Source organism: Pieris brassicae, chromosome 8, assembly GCF_905147105.1.
Source record: "Pieris brassicae chromosome 8, ilPieBrab1.1, whole genome shotgun sequence".
NCBI lineage: Eukaryota > Metazoa > Arthropoda > Insecta > Lepidoptera > Pieridae > Pieris > Pieris brassicae.
Window position 1 is genome coordinate 4,204,468 of NC_059672.1, and position 25,837 is coordinate 4,230,304.

At 33.0% G+C, this 25,837-nt stretch overlaps 4 protein-coding genes across 6 annotated transcripts; 2 read left to right on the forward strand and 2 right to left on the reverse strand.

The window, feature by feature from the left end:
• Window positions 1–103: 103 nt before the first annotated feature.
• Window positions 104–2,008, forward strand: LOC123712865 (homologous recombination OB-fold protein-like). The gene is made up of 5 exons (XM_045666195.1): window positions 104–273; window positions 349–660; window positions 868–1,096; window positions 1,284–1,550; window positions 1,853–2,008. Exons 1-5 carry the CDS (start codon window positions 247–249, stop codon window positions 1,933–1,935), a joined length of 918 nt encoding a protein of 305 aa, XP_045522151.1. The 5' UTR covers window positions 104–246; the 3' UTR covers window positions 1,936–2,008.
• Window positions 1,703–11,490, reverse strand: LOC123712862. Its single transcript, XM_045666189.1, has 15 exons — window positions 11,197–11,490; window positions 10,869–11,000; window positions 10,692–10,783; window positions 10,297–10,413; window positions 9,795–9,915; window positions 9,484–9,544; window positions 8,871–8,983; window positions 7,743–7,913; window positions 6,199–6,327; window positions 5,609–5,787; window positions 4,868–5,024; window positions 3,878–4,003; window positions 3,300–3,418; window positions 2,880–2,987; window positions 1,703–2,603 (listed from the first exon to the last, which is right to left on the reverse strand). Exons 1-15 carry the CDS (start codon window positions 11,300–11,302, stop codon window positions 2,409–2,411), a joined length of 1,926 nt encoding a protein of 641 aa, XP_045522145.1. The 5' UTR covers window positions 11,303–11,490; the 3' UTR covers window positions 1,703–2,408.
• An 85-nt stretch (window positions 11,491–11,575) lies between these two features.
• Window positions 11,576–14,358, forward strand: LOC123712863 (enoyl-[acyl-carrier-protein] reductase, mitochondrial). Of its 2 annotated transcripts, none has more exons than XM_045666191.1 (2): window positions 11,576–12,052; window positions 13,429–14,358. In XM_045666191.1, exons 1-2 carry the CDS (start codon window positions 11,800–11,802, stop codon window positions 14,274–14,276), a joined length of 1,101 nt encoding a protein of 366 aa, XP_045522147.1. In that variant the 5' UTR covers window positions 11,576–11,799; the 3' UTR covers window positions 14,277–14,358. The 2 variants fall into 2 exon arrangements, with proteins under 2 accessions (XP_045522147.1, XP_045522146.1); XM_045666190.1 differs by lacking the exon at window positions 13,429–14,358 and adding an exon at window positions 12,232–13,225 and having other exon boundaries at window positions 11,606–12,052.
• Window positions 14,354–22,185, reverse strand: LOC123712864. 2 transcript variants are annotated; one of them, XM_045666192.1, is made up of 8 exons: window positions 22,087–22,185; window positions 20,211–20,291; window positions 18,636–18,809; window positions 16,553–16,672; window positions 15,970–16,114; window positions 15,409–15,553; window positions 14,876–14,954; window positions 14,354–14,708 (listed from the first exon to the last, which is right to left on the reverse strand). In XM_045666192.1, exons 1-8 carry the CDS (start codon window positions 22,089–22,091, stop codon window positions 14,483–14,485), a joined length of 975 nt encoding a protein of 324 aa, XP_045522148.1. In that variant the 5' UTR covers window positions 22,092–22,185; the 3' UTR covers window positions 14,354–14,482. The 2 variants fall into 2 exon arrangements, with proteins under 2 accessions (XP_045522148.1, XP_045522149.1); XM_045666193.1 differs by having other exon boundaries at window positions 18,636–18,805; window positions 22,087–22,171.
• Between the last annotated feature and the right edge of the window lie 3,652 nt (window positions 22,186–25,837).

Genomic DNA, 25,837 nt, shown 5'->3' on the forward strand with positions numbered 1-25,837 from the left:
TTTCATACATTTACAAGCATCTGCCGTAACGCAACAAACGACAATGTACACTCTATGGGTTAACCATAAACTAATTTTTTTTTCTGTGGTTGTACGATAAAGTATAATTTTTGTAATGTATAGAATTTATCTTGCTGTTCATAATTATGATTTTAATTAGAAAATAAAAATACGTATTTTGCTAATTTTGAATTTTAGATTTCATTAACTCGAAAATTTTCACTTAAAGGTTTTCAATTTTGCGCAATGTTCGAATCTGATGATTACGATGAGGTAAACGCACAACTAATATGTAAACACATAACTTTAAAGAACTTTGTTTTAACTACATTTTTTATTTTATTGTAGGTACTATCGCAGTTAGACTTTAAAGAGGTCGATGATACACAAAAACGAATCCTATCGCCTCAAGATACTCAAAATTTGGGGATTAATAAAAACATAGCACCTGCATTAAAAAATGATTTTATAAAAGAGGTTCACGTAAATCCCTGCTTATTTGATAATAATTTATCACCAAAACATACTAAAAGAAGACTTATAGACTCCCACTTTGATCACAAGAACAAAAGAAAATTTCCAGGACCGGCTGGATTACTTACTGGAACCTTAGAAGAAACAAAAGATGATGCGATTTGCCAAATTGAACTTTTATCTCAGGTGAGTATTATATGCACCGTAACATTGACTTGAACCATAAATCTACCTAGAAACCTCGAGACTTACTGGCGACATTTTATAATATGTATATCTGGTATGGTGTATGTATGATTCTTGAAATAGCTTGGGTTTTTTATTAGGTCGCCTTTTTCTTATATCACTTAAAATTTAAAAAAAAAGTGTTTTAAGTGATATAGAATTCTACAGGATATAGATGCGTCACAAAATTATCTCAACAAGGGAATATTTGAAACACCTTTATGGAAGAGACTTTTAGAAGATACCAGTGATTTTAGTTGCAATACTATAAAAGTGATTAAACAGCAAGCATTGACTGGGAATCTGAGGAGAAGAAAAGCAGAAATTGTGAGAGGATTTATTGAATCAATTGATAGATCTGCTATTGACCCTCTAATAACATTGAGAGATACAACAGGTATTTTTTAATATTAATAATACATGCAATAGAACAATTGTTTTATATTTTATCACTTTTAAATATAGGACACAGAAAATTTATCACACAAGGTAACTGGCCTATTTTCAGTAAAATTTTGGTAATATCTTTTGTGTGAACTAAAACTTTTTGCTTTATAAATTCTTTTAGTTTTGATTTTTTACAGGGCACATAAAATGTACACTACATAGAGATACCTGGTTGCATTTCTCACCCTACTTTATCTCGGAGTATTGTGCTTTAGTGTTACATAAACCTACGGTTCTTACAACTGGTAGTGCATTCAAGAAGCATTATCTCAATGTTACAATAAAGAATATTTCTCATATATACAGTAATACTGTTGTGAATGAAACTGAAGAATTACCTGATGGATTTGTAAAGATTGTAAATGAAGAGTTAACACTGATTAAACATGAAAAGCAATATACAGGTGAGATTATTGTGAATTGCCTTGCTTAAATGAAATATGTAGCTATTTTATCAACTTTCAGTTCAGTAGTACTGGAAACTACTTTTAATCAAACTTAGCATTTATTACTTAAAGGGGGTAAAGAATACAACATCAATATCAAATGCAATAGATAAATCACACATACTTTTAATATTTCATACATCAGTAACAAGTTCCGAGGCCAAACAATTTAAAAGCTATTTTATGTTAGTCTTTACATCAACAAATACTTTTGCTTCACCTTTAAAAATCCATAATATATTGACAAAAACATGTTTCAGGATTTGATTTTTCACCAAGTAATGAAATAAATGAAGCTGACATACTTGGTGACTTGGAAGGAGAGTTTTCAGACATTTTTTGATGGTAATTCATAAAGATTTTAATAGAAAAGTATTTAGATTTTTCAAGGACACTAATTAAATTTTTTTTATTGTTTTAGTCTTTTACTTTAATATTATATTTGAAAACAATACATCTTAGTCAGACTAAACTCGGTTTGATAGATAATAAACAATTTAAATCTACTTAAGTAAACATTAACATAATATATAGAATGAAGAGTTGATGGATGGTACTGGATATTTTTTCACACCCCACACTCAAATATCAATTCTGCAACTTTTAAGTCTTTAAAATAAATACCTCTGAGTTGACTCTGAAAATCCTCTGTCTTAAGAAATCAAATGCGTCTTAAGTGTTCCCTGTAATCCCACATGCCTAAGAGTAGTAGGCAATATGCTATAATATTTGGATAGCGAGAGATCTACTCTTTGTGTACAATCACCTTTTCAACTAGTAAAACTAATTGTTAGTGGAAGACTAATAAAAGTAAAATTATGTTTCAATCACTTTAATATGTGAAGACACGATATGTTTTGAAAGTGATGTTGCATCTGTAAAACTGCTAGAACACAATTTACAATTCAATTTCTCATCCAATTCATCATTTGGCTTTTCGCTTGCCTTTATGAGTATACTAAAATGAGATTTTATATGTCTATGAATTATACTTTGTTTTGATGTTTCGAACTGAAAAAAAACCTTGTATAAATATAGATTTCTCTCTTTTTCTGAATTTTTGGCATTTTAAGCAGATTCTATTAAAATTATATTTATGTATAACTACTATTTCATTTAAATTACAATTTTATTGTTATATTCAATCTTTCCAAGTTTCATCAAAATCAATTCAGTAAAAATACTTCTGAGATGCATTTCTGGATCTATTAACATCATTTTTAATAACGGACATAAATAAATAAAAAAATTGCGTTGCCGGCTCTTTAAGATATATCTCATACATACCTCGCATTGATTACATTCAAAATTTCTGTTTGATCCTAAAGTTGATGTAGTATACATTGCATCTGTCCTAACTGTATTAGTCTTCAGATTATCAGCCACAGTGTGTAACTGAATGAACAAACATAGTTATATGTCCATTTTTTTGGACTATTATTATTACATATAGTATGCTCATTCATTAAAAATAATTGCAAATGTATTTAAGAAGTTACGTTTACCACTATTAAAGAAAAGAAATGCAATGTTACGATGATGACAATTTCTAAATTAGGCTTTTAACATTTAGATTTTTTTATAGTACAGGGTGCATATAGTTAGGCTCACGTGATGTTAAATCACTGTATTGCATATCTCAATAATGGTTAAAAAGGTATATTCATATAATAAATTTTTATATTCGTTTATTAATTTAATAAGTACCTCCTGATGTTGTAACAGCTTGTTTTGAGTATTGACAGTCACTGCGCAGGTATCGCACGCGTAAACACGCGCCTTAGTTCTACGAGAATCCGTAACTTTCTTGCATTTTACGACTATTACTAAAACAATATGGATAGATTTGTATATGTCACCGGAATATAACAAAATCCGCAAGTATATAAAATGTGGGCGTAAAAAATTTAATTTATCTCTCGTTCAGAAACTTAAACTTAATAAACTTACAGAGTTTGTTATCTTACGGTGACGTATATATGTCATAGAATGTAAAAAAGCAAATACATAAAATTATTTTTTTATTTTATTTACAAAAGCTTTCCAACACTCGGCACACTTATACGTAAAAAAAATCGATTACAAGAATTTAATGTGACAAGCATTTCGGCAAACAACAATCACGAAAAGAAAAAAAATCGGATTATAAAAACCAAAGGAAAATTGATTTTAAAGTGTAAAAGAAGCCATTCATTGACATGAAGATTCATTTATTTTTATTAAGAAGCCCTCCTCGGGGGAAGACCGCAATAACTTTTAATAAATTATTATTTACACTTAAATACCTCTCCGATGCAATGTAATGGAACACCTTGCACATCCGTCGGGACCAATCACTTCCTGTATGTGTATTTGTAGGAGATTGACATCAACATCGCTATTTCCTTTGTTTTTTACGAGTTCCTTAAATCCTGGAAATATAATGGTGGATGTAATGATCCCCGGCCACAATGCAGGGCCGATGAATTGTTATAATCAACTAAATGAGCTAAACACTAGCCAGTAGAAGCCTAATACTGCATATTACAAGTGAGTTGAGTGAGCAGAGACATCATCGCATACTAGTCAATGTATAGAAAAAAAAAAATATAGTTTACATTCGATACCGCAGATGACTAACGCTGGATAGAATCCTTGCTGGAGTCTCGGCACCAAAAAGAGTGGCAGGGTGAACTTTTTTTGTACTTCCGAGTAAGTGGAATATATCGAAAACCGAGACCTTTACTAAAAATAAAACATACAGGAACCGTATGTATTGGCCAAGCCATTCTTAATAATATAATCTATATCAATACAAAAAGGAAAAAAAAACATAAAAACTACGTAACCTATTTCAAAAACTCTTTTACAATTGGAATTCGCGTTATCCCTGAGGGTATTTTCAAATTTAAACATTAATGTTTAGTTAAATTCATCTTGTACATGTGGTTATGTACGAACATTTTGTTTCGTTGTTATGTTTACTAGGGCTTTCTTAGTTTCATAAGGGTAGCGATTACTGAATATAGCTAGACGCAGTCACACTCTTCAGAATTGTAATCATATGTTGTATATATGTGAATATAGAGCGAAAATAATATCGTCTATTATTTAAAGCATTCCGTCAACCCAGGAACCATACAATAGGCCTTTATCTAAAGATTGTTAGTATCTAACTGTCCCAATGGATATTAATAATTTTCTCAGAAAGTCATACCATACATGTCTGGTTATAAGTATGCACAAAAAAATTATAGTGGGTAGGCTAAAATTAGTTTATTGCGTTGTTTACATACCTTCCTCACTTGCGCCATTTTCTTTTAACCTCTGAAGCATGTCCGGTATGTATTGGAAACTCCAATGATCGTCTCCTTTGTTAACGACTCGTCCAGTTATCAGCAATGGGCCACTTTCCGCTGTTGGATTTTGTTCCTCGTCTTCCGTTATCGAAATCTGAAGTATGGTGGAAATGTATAAAATATTTACTAAAATCTGCGCGGAACGAGAACCGTCCTGGGATTTGGGTAAAAAGTGAAACTTCTTTATGACCTTATTTTTCGAGAAATGATATATGCAACTTTACAGAAATTGGTTAAGTAAAGTTAAATAAGATAATGTTTAACAAAAGGCTTTTATAGTCATAGACATGAATACAAATAATACAATTATTTCATTTTACCTTATTACTACTAAGATTATTACAGAATTTCATTAATTGCAATAGAATTATTACTATCATTGTTATTATATATTTTTGTTATTAATGGCTTCGAATCAACCGTGATAGGGACAAGAAAAAGATGGCGCCTATCGGAAAAATGTGACGGTATTTTTTTACAACGCCGATAAAGAAATTTCACTTCAATAATTTTGATTTAATAAGAAAAAAAGTATACATTTATATAACATATAACGGCGGGAAACGGGCAGGATTCTCACTTATGTTAAGTAATATGATGGCGATGGACAATCTTATATAATAGTAATCTTTGAATATACACATTAACAAGGTTTCTATTTTCGATGGATTCTGTTACCTTAGTAATTATAAGCCGTTTTTCAATTACAGCTGGTTTAAATGCGGGTACTCGTAATAATTGTATTATGAGGCGGTCCGCGTTATCGATCACATCCTTGTCAGTTACGGGCGGCATTTCGCCACAGATAGCTTGCTGTAGTAACTTCTCGATTTTTTGGTCGAACGCATTTGTTTGAGCTGATAATGGTATTTTTTTAAATTAATACAATATATTTCTTTTAAAATATAAACTCTAATAACCAAAGACAATACAAAAGATTTGAATTGTCTATGCGAGCACAGAGTCGCAAATAAAGGTTAGATACTATACGATAAAACTTTTTGACCAATAGGAGCATATCATACTCAGCGCTAAGAATTATATTGACATATGTGAATCATACTTACCACTAAGTTTAGACTCAAAATGTTACCCTACGAGATTACGTAGCAGTTTTAAGGTTTTCAAAGTTTATAAAGCCTTATTTCAGAAAGTCTCATACTAATATCATTTAAAAGGCAAAATAAAATTCGTCACAAATCAAAGGAATTTGTAATAGGTTACTTTTGTTTCATGGAGACCGCGATGCACTGCATTTTATTACTTACGTGTTTTATGGTTCTTCGTTTCAACGTTATCCGTAATTTTAGAAGTGTCGCGACGTTCCCTCTTCGTCACTCTTGCTATCAGTCTTTTACCATTAACGGTCTTTCCCAAAACTATTTCTGAAGGAATATCTGAAAATTCATATGTAACAAGACTTTTTTCATAGCTATATCGCTTCCCATTGACACTCATAAGGCTCACAAGGCTCTCGGGTGCGTTCTCGAGTTTTTAAGACTACAGTGGTACCTCGACATACGAGTGCCCCAACATACGAGTTTTTCGAGATACGAGCCGAAGAGCAAGTGATTTTTTGCTTTTAGTTACGAGCGAAATTCGATACGAGTTCGATTCGGTTCAGTAGAACTGACGACTGAGGAGATACAAGAGTTACAGTCACAGCAGCCTACTGAGGTTATGCAAGAAGTTGATTTTGAGGAGTCAGAGGAGGTTATTTCTACAAGTGAGATAAAGGAGATCTTAGGAATGTGGGAGAGAGTTTCACAGTTCGTAGAAAAAAACACCCAGAAAAAGTTGCAACAGGTCGTGCATCTGACCTTTTTAATGACACTTACCTAACTCATTTCCGGAACATTCTGAGAGGGAGGAAGAAACAAACCTCCTTGGACATGTTCTTTTCTAAACGGCCTACAGGTGAAAGCGAGAAAAATGTAGCGAAAAAGGCAAAGACCAGTGAGGATATCTTATTTATTTTTTATTATCTTTTTTGTTTTTGTGCAATATATATTTGATATTTATAAATACGTTTTTATTATTCAAAACCACGTAACAAAAATAACTGGGGTGACATTTTGGAGGTTGGAACGGATTAATGGTAGTTCAATTGTTTTGTATAGGGAAATTTGCCTCGAGATACGAGTAATTCAAGATACGAGCAAGGTTGCGGAACGAATTAAACTCGTATGTCGAGGTACCACTGCAGTACGTTTTATTGAACAGTGCTGGCCTTATGGCTTCACCGTGCCGCTCTCATCTCTGGGGTCTTAGATTCGATCCCCGGCTGTTGACCAATGGGCTTTCTGTTTATGTGCGCATTTATCACTCGCTCTACGTGGAAGGAAAACATCGTGAGGAAACCGGCATGTCTTACGAAATCATTTTTCACCTACTCCTATCACAGATCTCTTCGCCACGGCACTGCAATATCAGTTTCGCTTCATCCGTATTCACATTCACCATGCACACTCGTCATGTGTCGTTTGACCTTACCTCTGGTACGTCCGGCACAAAGACATCGTGCACGTGACAGACAGATCTACTTGTCTATGAAATAAAAATGATCGAAGCAATCCGAGACTCATAAAGGGCCACTGTATCATTGTATGAGAAGAGATAATAAAACTGAATTTGAGTACACGAAATATATGTTCCATCGTTTAAAGTATTCACGTCTTTACCTATTTCAGCCTCCATGTACAACTTAACCGAAATTCACATGGTTGCCTTGTATATCCTACTTGTAAGAAATAACTAGTTGTAGTTTCCACCTCGAAAGCGGCTAGAGACAAAAGTCTTAACGATTTCTTACCTTTTAATGAAAATTTCGTTTTTATTTTGATTGTGTTGCTATTTATTCTGGGATCGCTGTTTTCGTACTTTTCGGACAGCTCATTAACAGTTGTTTCTAGAAATTCTCTTTCCGATGGCATCAAATCGGGGACTTCTTTCGCTTTCTTGTCGGGCTTAGGCAAGATTTTTACTGTAAAAAGTTTAACGAAGATTTGTGTTTTTTAGTCTGTGCCAATCTTTATAAATTTTGGTATACACAGTGGACGTTGGTAATATTTGGTTGTGATAGTACAAATACCGGCAAACATCTTGAACAAATGTACTTGTCTGCGCAGAATCGAGTTTTAGGTATCACTGGGAGGGGGGGGGGGGGGCGATGTCGATCGCGTGATTGGTAAATAAGGTGACGTTTGTGTCCCGCGCTGTATTCGATGCGCAAACTTTCCCCCACTCCCTTGTTTAATGCTCGAGAAGTTTGCCGGTATCTGTACTCAAATTATAGAAAAAAAAGTAATTCCATTTAATTCCGATATAATACTTGGTCAATCCTGGTTTAACTTTGACAAAACCTGTAATGATTTGGAAGGCATAAAAATATAGCAAAATCTCACATATTTTATATACAAACTAGCTGACCCGGCAAACGTTTTGCCATGTATATTATATATAGGAAACATTTTTTTAGTTAAATAAAAATAACTATCTACTATAATAAAAAATAGGGGTTGACCGTAGAGGGGTGACAATTAAGGGTTGTATGTATTTTTGTATATTGTATCATAAAAAAATAAAAACTAATAAATCTGTCTAAAAAACAAAAAAAAAAAATTTTGACCCCCCTTATCACTTAGGGGTTTGAAATATAGATAGTAACCGATTCTCAGACCTACTGTATATGCATAAAACATTTCATAAAAATCGGTGGAACCGTTTCGGAGAAGTATGGGAACGAACATTGTGACACGAGAATTTTATATTAGTATATAGAGATTTAAAAATGCTCCACATACATACAAAATCTTGTATTATTTTACGCTGATCATTTCATTTATGACAAATCAGTAGATGCCAATGATGATTAAAGTATTACAGGAAACATGAGAAAATGTTATCTGAGTAGAAAAAAAATACTCCAAGCTTAACTTACTAGGACTCAACTTCGGGATATCTGGCTCCTTCTTTTCTTCTATAAAGGAAATACTTGGTTTAATTTCGTTATTTTCAAAAGTTTCTTCAAATATTATAGTTTCTGTGGTATTCCTAAAAAATATACATAAATATACGTCAAGCTGTAGTCAGGTGAAAGAGGTTATCACGAGAAAATTAATAAATATTTATTCATCCCGTGAAGTTTCCATTTTTTTGTATAAAAAGGTTTGCCAAGAGCTTTAAAAACAAACTAAAAAAAACATGCCGTGTTAAAATCCCTAAAATCTAAAAATATACAATCATTTCTTTGTGATAAACACCTCATTAAAAACATTATTTATTGTTCGAAGTATCTCACTAAATACCAATGCGGAATAATTATAATAAAACATTTGAAGCATTAAGTTTAATATATAGTACATTCGTATATGGTTGTGTTACACACATGATGGTAAGTTTTCGGCATAACGTTTTACTATTGGTTACAGAAACCGTTACAGCGCGTTATATTCAAAAATCTCCAAAAATTGCGTGGCGTAATACTTGAACGCTCCCTATGTCAGTTATATGTTTTAATTATAGAAACCCGAACTGCTAAAAAAAAAAATTACCTCGAGTCTTTGTCTGTTAATTCATTATCTTTCATCTTCTGTTTTAAATCTTGAATTAATTCTGAAATAAATATTATAAGCAAAATATATGAGAATAGAATATTTTTCCTTTTTTCTTTCATGACCGCAATCAACAGTGTCTCTTACGGTACATTCAAATATCATGAGAAAACCGTAATTTGCCAGACACGGAAGGCAATCTGTACAATAAAAAATATCAAAAGGAATGTATGCAATCTGTTGCCAAGACCCATATAGCATTGTAGCTTTACTGGATTTAAATTTAATTTTATAATTATAAAAATACTTACGATCGTTATTAGTGATGTTATGAAGACCCAATCCATCAATAAAGAAGATATTGTCATTATTTTCAATTAAAGTCCAACCTCTTTGTTCTAGAAACTTGTATTGTTCATCAGATAGCATTACCTATAACAAAATAAATTGTTGACAATGACGTAGGTGTTGATACAATAGGCCCTCTAGATTAAGCCATACAATTAGTTTTTTAATTGTTTGATACTAAGGGTTGGTTTTTATATCATATCTGAAACCATTAGTACTATGGGTCCAACCATCCCGAGTGATCAGGTTTTATGACCAAAAGGAAGACTAACAAGAAAAACAATTTATACAGACATTTGTAGAAGACTAAATAATGTTTACTTTAATATTAAATATATGAGGGATATATCTTGTAAGGGTTTCTTTCTTCTGATGTGTTTCATGTCATGTAATCAAAATAAAAGAATAAAGCCATTACACCTTATTGTGTTCTTCAGGATTTAATAAGCACATAAATATAATTACCTCTGTGAAGTTATTGGGTGTGGTATCCATTTCCATATTCATTTCGGTATTAGAAGGCTCTTTCTTTATAAACTGTTCAACAACATTCTCTGGTATTTCATCAACTGCTTGTTGTATCTTTAATAGAAAGAATTAAATATAATATTTTTTATTAGACTAAATATATAAAAAGTTAATTGGTTACAAATAATAAATAATCTAAGATAAACAATCTAAGATGTCTGCTTTTTAAAAGAATTTAAACTTTCCTAGATGTATGTATATGTCACACATATCTTTTTGATAATCTTATTTAAACATACAAAAATATATTAAGCCCCTTATAATTTCCTTAACATTATTTTTCTACAGCTAAAATCTCTTTAGGTATACTGGAGGAAATATGAAAATAATACTTGTATATTAGAAGAACCGGATTCATGGAGCATAAGATTATTTTCATAAATATTGTCTTCATTATGAAGTTCATTACTAAGTACAAATTGTTCTGAAACAGAAATATTATCTTCATTTAATAATACTTCTACAACTAAAAACAGTTAAAATTACTACAAATATGCTAATATTTTTACCTGATACTGCAACAATTTCTTGTGAACCTTCAACATCAATATAAAACTGCTCTGGAGAGACATCATAAACTGGTTGTACTTCTTCCAATAGCTCCACATTCTGAACTTGGCTAAGATCAACATTTCTATCAACTGAAAATAATAGAGGAAAACTAAGATATTATAAAAGATGACTATAATATTCTTCTATGTCAATCGCCACATCATAAACCAATTACTACACTTTTGTAGAACTTACAATATTCAAGCCTTTTTATTTGTATTGACTCACTTTGGATTTAAGTACATTAATGATGAAAGTTACAGGCAAAATCTGTTTTATACTCACAAGAAAGATATGTTCCATGATCTTGAACTACAAATAATCTCTTTGGAATGGATTCTACATTATTTGGTTGAAGATATTCAAATGTCTCATATTCATTTGTATCCATTTTGAGCTAATTTATTTCACACTTGTCTAATGAGAATACTTTATATCATCAAAGGAGTGAGTGAGATAATATTAATGTAAATTTAAGATTATTTTTGTACACATCAGAAATGTCGATTAATCAATTAACATTTATTCAAAATATACAAAATATAAGGTCATTTAATTTATTCGTCATTTAAGTTTGCCCGGTCCAAGTTTGTAAATAGTCAATCAAGACTCAAGCCTATTGTCATCCAAAATTTAAAATATCGTTAGTATTGGCAATTTTGAATTGTCAAACGTTTGCTGATTTCTGTCAACTTTGAATGAGAGAAAAATAAAAATTACAAAAGCAACTTTTCACAGATTTGTCTAATCAAAATAAGTTACCTATCTTTTTTTAAAAACTCAATTATTTTAAATATATCAATTAAATTTTATCGACCGAAATGAAGAAGTAGGATAGTAACATAATTATTTATATGTAACTTTTCCAGCAAATACAGAAACAGAAAAATGAAGATTATGACCATTTTATATAAAGCTAGCTTAAACATCCTCAAGCCGAAGCAATTTTCTTACCATGTTCCTATATGGAATCAGCAGCATCGAAATCTAATGTCCAGACAGCTGGTTTACAATGAATTTGGGGACCCCTTACATGTTGTAAAATATCGGGAATGCGAAGTACCGCCTCTTGGAAAGCAAGACGTGTTGGTCAGAATGTTGGCTGCACCAGTGAATCCTGCTGATATAAATACGATACAAGGTAATTTTAAACCTAAGACTAATGCTTTTCAGAATTATTTAAAGAATGAAAATGGTGCATATTTTTCTATACTGCTTCTTAACATTTGAAGAAAACTTAAGGTATAGCTAAGATTTTTTGTGTGTTTATTTTGCATTTACTTGATTGTTTACTCAGTATATTGTTGTATAATTTTTCAGGAAAATATCCAGTTAAAGTAAGTCTTCCATCAATCCCTGGAAATGAAGGTGTAGGCCTAGTGGAACAGGTTGGGTCAGAAGTTAAGGATTTAAACAAAGGTAACAAAGTTATCTTGACAACTTCACTACAAGGGACTTGGCGAGATGTTGGAGTGTTCCCAAGATCTTCACTTACAGTCGTACCAGATACTTTAGGAGATGTAGAAGCTGCTACATTAACAGTTAATCCATGTACTGCATTTAGAATGCTATGTGATTTTGTGTGTCTGAAAAAAGATGATGTTGTGATCCAAAATGGAGGAAACAGTGCATGTGGACAAAATGTAATTCAAATTTGTAAATCCTGGGGGGTGAAAACTGTAAATATAGTCAGGAATAGACCAGAAATCAATGATTTGAAAGCATACTTAACAAGTTTAGGAGCAACTTATGTTTTTACGGAAGAAGAACTACGTAGTATTCAAATTTTTAAAGGAGAAGTTAAGAAGCCTTTGTTAGCATTAAACTGTGTTGGTGGAAAAAGTGGAGCTCAATTATTAAGGTATATGGATCATGGAGGCACTATGGTAACCTATGGTGGTATGTCTAGAGAACCAGTGATTGCCCCTACATCTGCATTCATATTTAAAGATATGTCATGTAGAGGCTTTTGGATGACCGCATGGAATAAAAAAGCTTCCTCAGAAGCCCGAGAGCAGATGCTGGGAGAAATTATAAAACTAATGTTGTCTAAAGAATTGAAAGCTCCTATACATAAATTGACAAAATTTAAGGATTATCCAGAAGTGTTAAAAAATTCACTTGCTCCACAGGGATTTGCTGGTTGTAAATATCTCTTAGATTTTACAGAGTAGGCAGAATAAGAAAAAATCTACAAGAAACCTTTCTTAAATAGTACATTGTAGGAATATAAATGTAATTGTACATACAATTATTTTTTGTAAATATGTGTCTATTATTTTTAAAAAGGGCACTTTATTTTATAAAACATAAAATCTAAGAATGGCTGCATTTATTATTTAAAATATATGTATGACTACCTAATCTTATTATTATTGTTATGCAAAATAAATGATGAAATAAAATTATTAGTTTACTTAATCCATAAAAAAATGTATTGTCATTGTTGGTTACAATTACTTATAAATTTTTCTTAACAATAAAATTCTTGAATAGCTAATGAAATTTTTTTTTCAGGAAGATATAGAAAATTACCGAAGCTACCTACTGTACCTGGAGATGAAGGAGTAGGTAATGTTGTAGAAATAGGAAGTCATGTTTGCACTGTAGAACCCGGAGAGCGGGTAGTGCTTACTTCAAGGATGTTAGGAACATGGCGCTACTATGGAATTTATAATGAGAGAGATGTACATGTTATATCCCCTAAACTAGAGCTTCCTGAGGCATGTATGCTTACTATAGCGCCATGTATGGCCTATAGGATGATAAGAGACTTTAGTCGTCTTAAACCTGGTGATACAATTATTCAAAATGCTGCAAATAGTCCCTGTGGCCAAAGTGTCGTCCAGCTTTGTAAGTCATGGGGCTTGCAAACTATTAACATAGTTGCAAATCATTGTGGATATGATGCGGTCAAGAAAAATTTAATGAGTTTAGGAGCGACTGCAGTATACACCATTGATGAAGCCGAGACAATTTCAACTTTTAATACTTCTTTGACGAGGCCTGTTTTAGCCTTTAATTGTTTGGGGGGACGATTTGAAGATATCATGCTAAAGCTATTGGAACGCGATGGAACAATCGTTTACTATGGATGTGCTTACGATTTGCCTATGGTGAAATCGTGTTTACGGCCTGATCTTAGTTTTAACATATTTCACTTAGCTGATTGGAATTCTCGGGCTACTCCCATAGAGATTGATGTCATGATGAATAACATTGTGAATTTAATGGTGACTGGAGAGTTCAAAGCGCCGATTTATCAGGCATTAGAATTGAAAAATTTTGTACACGCCTTGAGACATACCGTGCACTGTGAAGCATTTTCAACTGTTAATTATGTTTTCGATTTTACAATGCCATAAATTAACGAAATATTTTCGAGAATTTTTGATATGTTACTAATTTATACGTTTGCTTTTTTATTATTAAAACAAAATCATTGCATGTAATATTTTATTCAGTTCATTATATAAACGAGTCTCTAGTCATTATAGCTTTCGGGAAATTGCATCTGTAAAAATGGGTGTTAATTATCCTACATAAAACCAAATAGCAAAGATTCTAAAATTTAACATTGCGAAGCAAGAAAGCGATCAACGCGTAAATCTAGGTCTTTTTTAGCGGTTGGGGCAGTTGAACTGATTGGAGCTAAAGCTTCTGGTGGTGGCTGGCGAGGTTTCGGTATACGGAACTTTCTGGCCCGCGTCAACTGCCATGAATTAGTCGAGTTCCTAAAACTTCCTAAGCCAAGGCCGATGTCTTTGTCTTCCGCTGCTGGTATAGGTCTAGGTGTGCTGAAAAACAATGAGTTAAGTCACTGATTCTTAGATACTCTTAATAAAAGGGAAATATTGTAAACCGATTCAACTACACAAATGGACAGTAAAAGACGCATTGTAAATATTTTACTGATTATATATATGTGTTTAAAACGTTTGAATGAAGTTTAAAAAGTACGTACTATCCTGTTGTTGCAGCTGTTCTAAGGCGCGCTGGAGCAATAACTGACGGTAGATCGATCGTTAAATTTCTTTTTAGTCCTGAAAAACCATTTACAGATATATTTACAAAATAGGTGTTCCATTAAAACAAAAATTATGGGCTTCATATTTTTTATACTGAGGATTTCGGAAGTGCATAGTTGCCAATATACATGAATGATATTTGATTAGCTTCGTAAACATTACGATTACGACACGACTTTACGATTAAAGAGATAATGTAAAAATGAAACCATATAGCTAACACTTCTTCTTCGCTTCTAGCTTCGATATGTCTTGGTGTTGCATCTGTTACAGAATTCTGATCAAAACATAAAAAATATTGATAACCTCGTCACCATAGTACAATTTGTCAAGCATTTCGTTTGTTGTGTCGGAGGCCATCCGTACTGGCTTTGGAAAAAATATTGTTAGTCATTACCTGTATAACAGGCAGATTGAGTCCTATTAGAATAAAACGCAGTATAAACTATAATAATTAGGGGATATATACCTGTAGCTCTTATATTTTTAAGGGCGCTACGATCTCGCCATTTTTGTGAACAGACAGGGCATACTGAGCGACGGATGGACCATTTTGGCCTCTCTTCTTTTTTCGGTGTAGGTGGCTTTTGGAACGCCGGTATTTCTACAGGGGCCTATTTATACATAAAACAGTCAATGTAGTTAATTTATTTTATATATACCAGTGTTTGTTGTATATAGTTTGGTCTGTAAGTGTTTTGTGATATACTTGCATCGTCTAGTCCTAAGTATCTAAGTCTCTGTATCTTTTCCGTTAACGATAATTGCGTTTTGCTTGATGAACGGCATCGTTAATCTCGTTAAATAATAAACAACTCTCCACAACAAGAAATATTAAGAAAATGAAGGAGGAAGACGTATTGTCCCTTTTAAATTAAAAGGAGACTCGGAGGCGAAGAAAAATATTTTCTGCATGACAATTAATGATACGCCGTACATGTACAGTATGAATTAGTAGTAGCATCGATTGATAGATTTATTTTTACCAGATTTGATGTAAATATTTTTTATTATTATATCATTATCTTACCGGTGTTTCATCAGAAGCGCTAAATGCCAATATAGAAGGTATATCCATGTCACGACGGGTAGAAATTCGAGAAAAACGTGATCGGGATACACTTCGATCAGTCATGCGCAGACTCAACCCGTGGATACATGGCTCGTTTAACGACCTGATACCAAAATGTTAGAAATTAAAAGTATACTGCATAATATTTTTCGAATATTTTTTAATTTTTTTTTTGTTTTGTTTTTAAGATTGTATTTTATAGTTTATTATTATAAATTGATTCTACTCGATCAAGCATGTCAATGATTCCGTTTTAATTAGACCATATTAAGTTTTCAATACAAAAATCTTTTACTGAAAAGTAATTTTATCTTCTTTCTTTCTAAAATCGTATACTATACGAAATACTATACTATTTGTTTTACGTCAAATAGATATCATATTAAGTAACATCGATGCAAGTAATAATAAAGCATACGAAGTAAAAGCATAGAACTAAATCGCAACACTACTATTACAGGTAGCTTGCAATCTATTTGTGCCTGGCAACACGTGTGAATGCTAGAACATTAACTTTCTCATACTTAAATTATTGTCTTACTCTTGTATAAGGTTTTCACTGGGTAAAGCAGGTGTCCTATCTTGAACTTCGTCTCGTATTTCTTTGCTTTGAGATCGCACCATGTTTAAAAGCAGTGTGTCTAAACCGGTGTTTTCTGATCTGGGGAATAAACATATAGTCTATAAAAAAGTTAACTACGAAATAACTTATACAGAGTGTGTTTTTTTAGTCACTATAGATGTAGACCATCTATTCTAGACTTAATCATTTTACGAAATTTAGTCCGACAAAGCGTTTAGGTGCAGATGGGCGATAGATATTTGCATTCTATGCTTTTGTGTGCGTTATCCATTTGCACAGTCACCAGTCAGTTTAATTTAAAAAAAATAAAGTACTGTTAACTTTTAGGATATAAATGTTATACAGACAAATAACAATCATCTAAAATAAGATTGAATGTGTAGTTTCTAGGAATGTAAAAAATACTATTTTTCGATGATTCAATATCCAAGACAATTATTTGATATAGCTAGACAATAAGACTCGTGCTAGGTAAAGTAAATATTAAACTAAGACACAACTCGGACGGCTCGTTCTTCGTGATAGATAACGATTGAAAAGCTTCGAAGCAAATATTTGTAGGTAAAATAATTTTGTCTCATTTCTGATTAATTAACAAATATTGAATTAACGTCTTTGGCATAACATTAGTTAATCATTATATATTTTCGTTATCTATGGTAAATATAAAAGTGAATTCTTAATAGCATTAATGGTCCGAAGGTTGCTTCGCTGAGCTCTCCCGGGACAACCGAGGGTCTATACGCCAACCCAACCACGACAACAGGACAAAGTTGAGATTACTTGGCACCGTGGGCAAGCAAGATATGACCCTAGGACCAAGTCGAGCATCGATCTTCAGTCCACCACACGACCACGACTTCGTCTGCAGCCCCCATCGAGAGCTGCACACCCCGTGACGCCTTTTATCAGCAGGGTGCCAGAAAAGAATCATCTAAAGGTAACTCTGCCCTGAACGGTGCTATGTTACGAAAAATAAAAAAAAACTATGTTTTCGGAACTATGTTACGAAAAATAAAAAAAAAACTTGGTTTAGTGACCTTTCATAATCTTATAATTTCTCTTAAGAATCCTGAAAAGAGATACGGTAAATGGCTTCATTTAGGTCTTGATCTTATGATTCATATGAGGCTGAATACTGGATGGATAGTAGGTGATGCGGCTAAAAGCGTAGAAGTCTTTCTTAACTTAAAAGTTTCTTAACGTAAAGTCGTATCGTCACCGTCAATATTACTAACACAATTTTTTCCAATTCGGTAATTCCAATATAGGTAAATATAATTGTCCCACACAACATTAACTATTACATTACATTTTAAATAACATCAATTTATAAATATTCCAAAGTGTCGTTTAACAAATATTACATACGCTATAAACACCCGCCATTTTGTCTGACAATATTCTGATTTGAGATTTGTTTAAACCCCTACTTCGCCTTCCATTGGACTTCAATTTGTGCAAAAAATTGAGATTGATTTACTCGAGAGTCTTAGAGACCTATTGAGAAGCTTAGATACTAAAAGAAAAAAACATAATATATACTTTTTCAGCGGTGGGGAGAGTGGCTATAGATTTTGAAAAATAAAAAAAACTGTGCCTTGGACATACTCGAGCGCGTCAGATATTGATAGCATTGATATTTTAAACCTTTTTTTACTAATCTGATCCCTTATTCTTGACGGTCGGTATATATGGGGCTCATATTTGGTGGAGGTACTTAACCGGTTACAAGGTATCCCTCTATATTTTAATCAGCCACACTGTAAATCCCGAAATCCCCGCTTGGGCTCCCCTACTGTAAGGCTAATGAAGTGTCAATATTGTTAGTGTCAATATAGTTTATTCCCCTACTGTAAGGCTAATGAAGTGTCAATATAGTTTATTGTCCGTTTTATACAATAGCCAGTGGACCTATAAACCAACTTACCCCACCAAGAAGAAAATTTTCCGAATGACTGCCGATAGCATATCATTCAAATATCGTAGTGAAATCGCACTTCCGTCACATCCATAATTCAAATTATATAATGACACTCACTGAGTTCGGTTACTTTCACTTTGTTGTGACATTAGGGATCTGAAGTATGGTGGGGTGGGTATTGTTGAAGTCATGGACCCTTCGTTGCTCGCTCGTAACTTCATAAGTAGAGAGGCGTATGGAGATATCTCATTGTTCAAGAATGATATACGACGTGGTGGATCCTCTTTCTGGCTGAAATATTATTAATATTCGTATTATAAATTTAATGAGTCATTGGTTATTGGTGTTGGCCTAGTGGCTTGTGACGTCTCTCATCAGGTTCAATCCCCGGCTGTGCACCAATAGACTTCAGTTTCAGAACCGAGTTCAGCGACATCTATCGGGCTGATTTGCGAATCTAAACCATTCAGGGCTCTACCCAAACGCATACAAAAATATCATCAAATCAGTCCAGCCGATTTCAGTGACATACACACGTACTGTAGAATTACATATATAAGTAAACTATTCTTTCTTTTAAGTTAGATCAAACTGCCCATGTTGTGCAAATTTGATTGAAATCGGTTAAGTAGTTTAGGAGGCCATGGCGTGACGCGTAATTTATATATATTAAGATAAACAGAAAAGAATTATGTTGCCAAAAATTCTTTTACTATACAAAATTATCTCTCAGTACAATATGCTATGTTTATTTCTAAAATATTTAAAAATTGCCCATCCGTGTGACGCTGAGACAGAACTTATGACTCCTACCTAACGTTTCGGGTAAACGATTGTTTACGCAGAAACTACATCCCAATTGTGTATTACTGATTAAACATCTTTAACATTTAACTTAATATAGATGAATCACTCATGAGTCATGTAAGAGGTTATTTGTTGAGACAACTTGTGGACAATTGGCCTTGGTGTCCGGCTACATGAACTAAATAATTGGCATAAAACAGGTACTGATTTAAATGTCATCTGAACCTATTGAGACACATTGATCTAAAGGTCTTTAGAAATAGTTTTAAACGCTTCGTTATATTATATTATTAATCTGAATTGTGGTTTACGCAGGTCACGGGAACGAATAGCGTCGAAAGAAATGTTTCAGGTTGGTAGACGAAGTGTTTGGCAAAGGATTTCCAGTGGAATATACCCTAACCTGTCTATTCGGAGGTTAAGGTAAGTGATACTTATTTTAGGAAATTTAAATGCTTGTTGTACATGATGCATTTTTTAAGTATAATATTCAACGGTAACGGCAAATTATCCACAACTAATAAAGCTACATCACTTTACGATTTTAACTGAATTTGACGATATGGAACCGGTTGCTACAAAATGTAGCATCTAATAAAAATGTCTATATATATATGCCTTTTATAACATTGTACCAATATCTTGCATAGTGGGAATAATATACAAAGCTAATACAAATACCGGCAAACTTCTTGAGCATTAAACAAGGGAGTGGGGGAAAGCATCGTACACAGCGCGGGACACAAACGTCACCTTATTTACCAGTCACGTGATCGACATCGCCCGCCGCCCCCCTCACAGTGATACCTAAAAATCGTTTCTGTGTAGACAAGGACATTTGTTCAAGATGTTTGCCGGTATCTATAAAAAAGAAACGTTACTAACATAGATAGACCGCGGGATGAGTATAACTTGTAATATCTTGCTTTCCAGTCATTATCACTCTTCCAAGTTGATTGAGGCTCCCTGCAAAGAATTTAATTATATTTATAAAATATTGAATACATAAGTAGAATCGATTCGACGATGATTTAAAACCTTTGCTTTGGTGCAATAAAGGTAACAAATTTTAAGTACATAAAAACAAATGCATAGTTTAGTAATACATAAAAACAAATGCATAATTAGTAAAAGGTTTAACATTTAACGAAATGAGATGGTTTTTGTTGACGATATCAAACTTCAGACTCGATTACTCAAAATTTCCTTGCAGTAATAAAATTACGATTAAAATGTATACAGGAAGCCGATTCGAAGGTAAAATGGATATTGAATTATTATATACAGCTATAAATATATATTTTCAATACTTTTAACTTATAAACTATTTATCATTCGATTCTGGCCCTTATCTATCTTATTATGTTGAAGTCATAAATTGTTATTTTAGTATGAAGTGCGTGAATTTTATTCCCAATTAAAAAGCTAACTCAGTCTACTTTTTATTGTTGTCTTGTTCACTTACATATGTTTTAAATGCTTTGTTTTGTTCTATTCGTTTTGTCTAGATAACTATAATATATCTTATGTATTTTGCACTTCTTGTGAGTGTGTGTTTGTGTACTTCAAAAATTAGATAAGGCAATCGGCCTTATCTAATTTTTTTTCTCAGATTGGCCGCTTGGAAGAGATCGCTCGAAAGCCATAATTCCGCCAGTTGCTTCAATATTTATTTAATTATGTCAACTGTATTATATTTCTGTATGCAACGAAGTGTTAAGTATTAAAAAAATATTGCCTTATTTTATTCTCTTTCGTCTCTTTCTATCTAGTTGGGTTTACCGCCAGACCAGTGTTTTAGGTGAAACGGCGAGGTCATATCAAGAAGTGCATGTCTAAGTTAGCCAAGTAATTTGGACACGACATCTATAATACAATAAGCGAACCATAACATTTTCATTTATAGACAAATAGTTGACCGGCTTTCTGTGCCAGACACGTATTGTCGATTTATAGGTCTGATAAAGTTTCCTTTAGTTAAATCTTTTAGCTTCCCTTGTCCTAGTGCAATGCGTACATAAAGACCATTGGTGCACAGCGATTTAAACGCTGGATGTCAGGTTGAGAGTCGCATTATCATATACCACAGAACAGCTTAATAATAATCCAATTAAAGGACATTTTGAATTTTTTTTACCACAAGTGATAAGGCTTTTTGTTGTTATTTATAGTAAATGTAATAAACAATTACATTTACTATAAATAACAACTGTTTTATACGTAAACGCCTACTTATACTGGTTAGTAAGATGTATTGTTTGAAAGTTGCTAGAATCAAGTCAATGTGCAAAGTCGAAGGTCGGAGTGTTATGTCGCAAAACCGCATTTTGTGTAGCGAAGACAATACGTTTTAGTTGTTCTGTGGCTTTGATTAATAAGAGGAAAGTAAACACTAATTTAATTATTGCGGTAACATTTTTATTTAGACACGCAGTTAGAAAGTTATTGTAAGGTTAAATACCTAATTATGCATCAGAATTAATTTTTTAAGCTCTTACTTGGCTTATGACTTGATTTATTATTGGCGGATTATGGCAAGCGAATCTCCCCCCCCCGACGGAAAATTTCTCAAATACCAATTGTTACACTGTAAGTGTATTTGAAAGACATTTCTTTTTAATTTCAAAGACGCTTAAATTGTATGAAAATAAAGTATGTAAAATATTCAATGAAATGGTAACTTATAAGTTGTGAACTGCAAGGTAAGTGACGTCAATGTAACCTCGTTAAATACTTGAACTGTTTTCTCGACAATACTTACTGCATTTTAACTAAATCGGAAGGCAATTTTAAAATAAAACATAAAAAATATTATTTATACATTTCACTGTTGGAACGAGATGACATGTCAAATTCTCACGGTATTTGTCAATGTTAGCAAAAATATTGTCTATGTTTTGTGACATAATCGACAAAGTTTGAACAACGGTATGTAGATTATAGCTTAGTTTTACGGTATAAGGTGAGCAGTGTTGGCTTCAGCGTGCGACGCTCATCCTTGAGGTCGTCGGTTTGATACTCGGCTGTGCACCTATGGACTTTCTTTTTATTGCGCAGTTAACATTCGCTCGAACTGTGAAGAAAAATATTGTGAAGCAACCGGCTTGCCTTAGACCAAACCAATAAGATTAACAAAAGATCATGAAACAGTTACAGAAATCTTAGGTCCAGACCTAAAAATGTTGTAGCGTCACTGGTTTTTTTTTCGGTATAAGTTATGGGAATAATTTTGCCTCTGCTTCAGTAATATTTTGCCAGACTAAAAGAACTTTTTTTTCACCTTTTTACGCTAACAGGTGTTCAGTTCTGAGATTTTGTGTTTCAAAGCTGTGTAATGGATTTTTCTTTCTATGTGTGCAATTAAACTTGTCGTGAAGTACATTACAGTAAGGAATTCAGCATGTATTAACTCCGAGTAAGCACAAGTTAGACACTTAAGGACGATCAGTGATCACATATACATAAATAAAAAAGTGTTTATGATCTTGATGCTTTTGTCGTATGAACTAATAATAATTGTTCTCACTATAATGTTGCAAAATGCGTACTTCTATTTTGCCCAAGTGTTGGTTCTTCATTATTATCACAATCTGATTTAGTATGCCAAGTAACGCATGGCGCATTTCCATATAAACAAAAACTCCGTCATTAAATAGGGTGTTGGAGAGTTCATTGCCAGTTCTCCTCGTTTTCTCTACGCCTTTGATTTGAGAACTGCACGGGAGTGTCAAATCTCCTCTTTCTTAAAAAGGGTCTTTGTTTGCTTAAACTTAGGTCTCGTGGGCTTGGCGTCTCCCACCAGGGCCGGGCGTAACTACTCCGGAAATATCCTAATTCCTAAATGCTGACATATGGCAGATGTTTTTCCAGCTGCGATCTGTGCTCGAGCAACATATCGGATGAGCCCATCATGCCAGTCTTAAGCTCAAGATAGCACCTGGCTCTTACTTAAGTTAGAGAGTCAACAATTACCACCAGTTGGTTATGAGCCACAGATTGAATTTGTGTAAATAGTGTCGAAAAGCCCGTGGCCAGTTAGGATTCTACGCCTTGTCTTGACTTGTGTGTATACTGCGTTCCCATCTTTGTGACTGACGCTGTTTCACTCCTGACGCGACGTAGCCTTCGTTCCAGGTGTCTTGCGTCTTGAGTCTTGTCAGTTCTCGTACCCTATTCATCCCCCTCTCCCCGAAGTCATCCCACGCGATAGTGCCCGCCTTCTCCATACTCGGTTTAGTCCGAAACAAACCCAAAACTGTAATCCACGACGAAATTGCAAGAATAATCTAGTAGTGTTTTGTTCGTACATAATTTTACTATATTACAGGTTAGATGGTATGTCGGTACATGATTACCTTGAAAATGATATGTTAAGAATATTATGGAAACAATAGCAACGTTAAATAACCTAGGTATTATGTAAACTGTAATAAAGATGCTAGGCGAAGAAAATATTATGCATTTAAAAAGTTACAAAATTGTCAGCTTGAGTTAGACGCTGAATAAAACAGGCAGCTTCGGGATAATATTCTTTTGATTGAGTTAAAAAAAACCAAGGAGGACGTATACAAAGTATGTGAGTTTATTTTTCGTGTTTAAGCAAGCAGAACTCTATGGACAGATTTTAATGCTGGAGGCTTACTATTTAAAAAAAAAACATTTAGTAAATTTAAGTAAAATGTGTTGAAGAATATTTATTAAGTTCCAGTCAACCCGACACTCAAAAAGTTGTAAATTAGACAATAATTTGTATTGAAACCTAATGTACACTTACGAAAATCAGAAAAATAAAATTAATGGTTTTTACTTTACATTTACTGCCAGTTCTGAAATCAAGGTCAAGGATCATATGAGAAGAACTGGCAATAAACCTCTTAAATCACCAAGGTTTTTTTTACAAAATGTTTGTAAGCACCTGCAACTATTAATGTCATATTTTTATTTTGCTGTATTTAATAGTTTATGTATTATATATTAAACATTTTGATCGATTTACTTCCAACACACAACAATACAGTATTTACAATATTCATAACCATCTAATAATAATAATTAAAAATCTATGTAATTATATTAATGTAAGTGACCATATTCTTCTCCTAGTGATTTCCAATTTAGTCATAGATGTTAACTAGAGTTGCCTGGAAGAGATCGCTTAATAGCGATGAGGCCGCAGCTTGCACTGTGCAATGTTTGTTAAATTATATATCTTGTTAATTATTTATATCGTGACGTAATAATAAATGACACCAATGTTAGTGCTCTACATCTGTTTTACTGTGGTATCAATGGTACAAGCTAGGACTGCTAGATCTGAAACTACCGAAAATGTCAATTTTAATAAAATAAAAATAAAATATGTTTATTATGGAACATAAGATACAAGTATCACTTAGTCCACGTCATTAAATTTAACTAAGTAGACTCATCGGCAAAGAAGACAGAGGATCTAGGCCGAGAGAAAAAGCCGGATTAAAAAACTCTCGGTACTCTTTTAAAATAGCAAATCGTGAAACAACACTTATTTAAAATCGCAAATTTATTAGAAGTAGCCTGTCTAGCACTAGTCCCAGGCCTTTTTATCAACTAGATAATCGTTAACTTTGTAGTAAGCCTTTTTACACAGCTTTTCTTAATACATTTCTTATATTTATTAAATAACATAATAAAATATTCATAGACAAATAGTTAAAGCCTTAGAATATCCCGTTAAGTGGATTGAGAACGTCCTGAATCAATGTCAAAAATCTCGTGGGAGCGCTTATTGTGAAGACAAACGAACATTTGTTAAGTGTCATAGCTTTGATACAGTAACATTCGATAATAGGATTTTATTTTGTTTTGGTTACAGTGGAGGCGATTACTGATACGACTTTAGCGCTTTAAGCGCTGAAAATATAGAATCAATTCATCCAAAATATGACTTGCTAGGGAAAGAAATAACAACAAAAGTAATAATATATTTCTGCGTATTTGTTTAATTAGTTTCAATGGGTTCAGTTAAAATTATATTCAGGATTACGCTTGTAATGGATACCTAACATTTTTAGTCTACATTTAATAGAACAACACATATGTGCCGTAATATATTATTTTTATAAGTTTTAAAAATATTTTATGCACACAAAACACCTGCTATTATTTAGATATTGTCTCTATAATTGTTAACATTTGATTATCATGTTCCATTGAATAACCATAAAAGTAATTGACGATAAATTATTTTAAAGTAATTATAGACACAAATAATGCGATTACAGCAACCTTTCTATAGGACCTATTTGCTGTGAACTCGAATCGAATCTTGACATTCGATCACCAGATGGGTCCACAGACCTATGTTAACTCAACAAAATACATGAAGACTTTGAAGTCGGTTAAAATACCAAGCAACGCTTTGAGTATAAACACTATTGTATTTGCAAAATGTAGCGCATTCTCTACTAAATGAGTGGGCAGCACACGATGCGCTGAGTTCGCATTTTGCCTCTAGTCAGTATTCAGTAGGTACA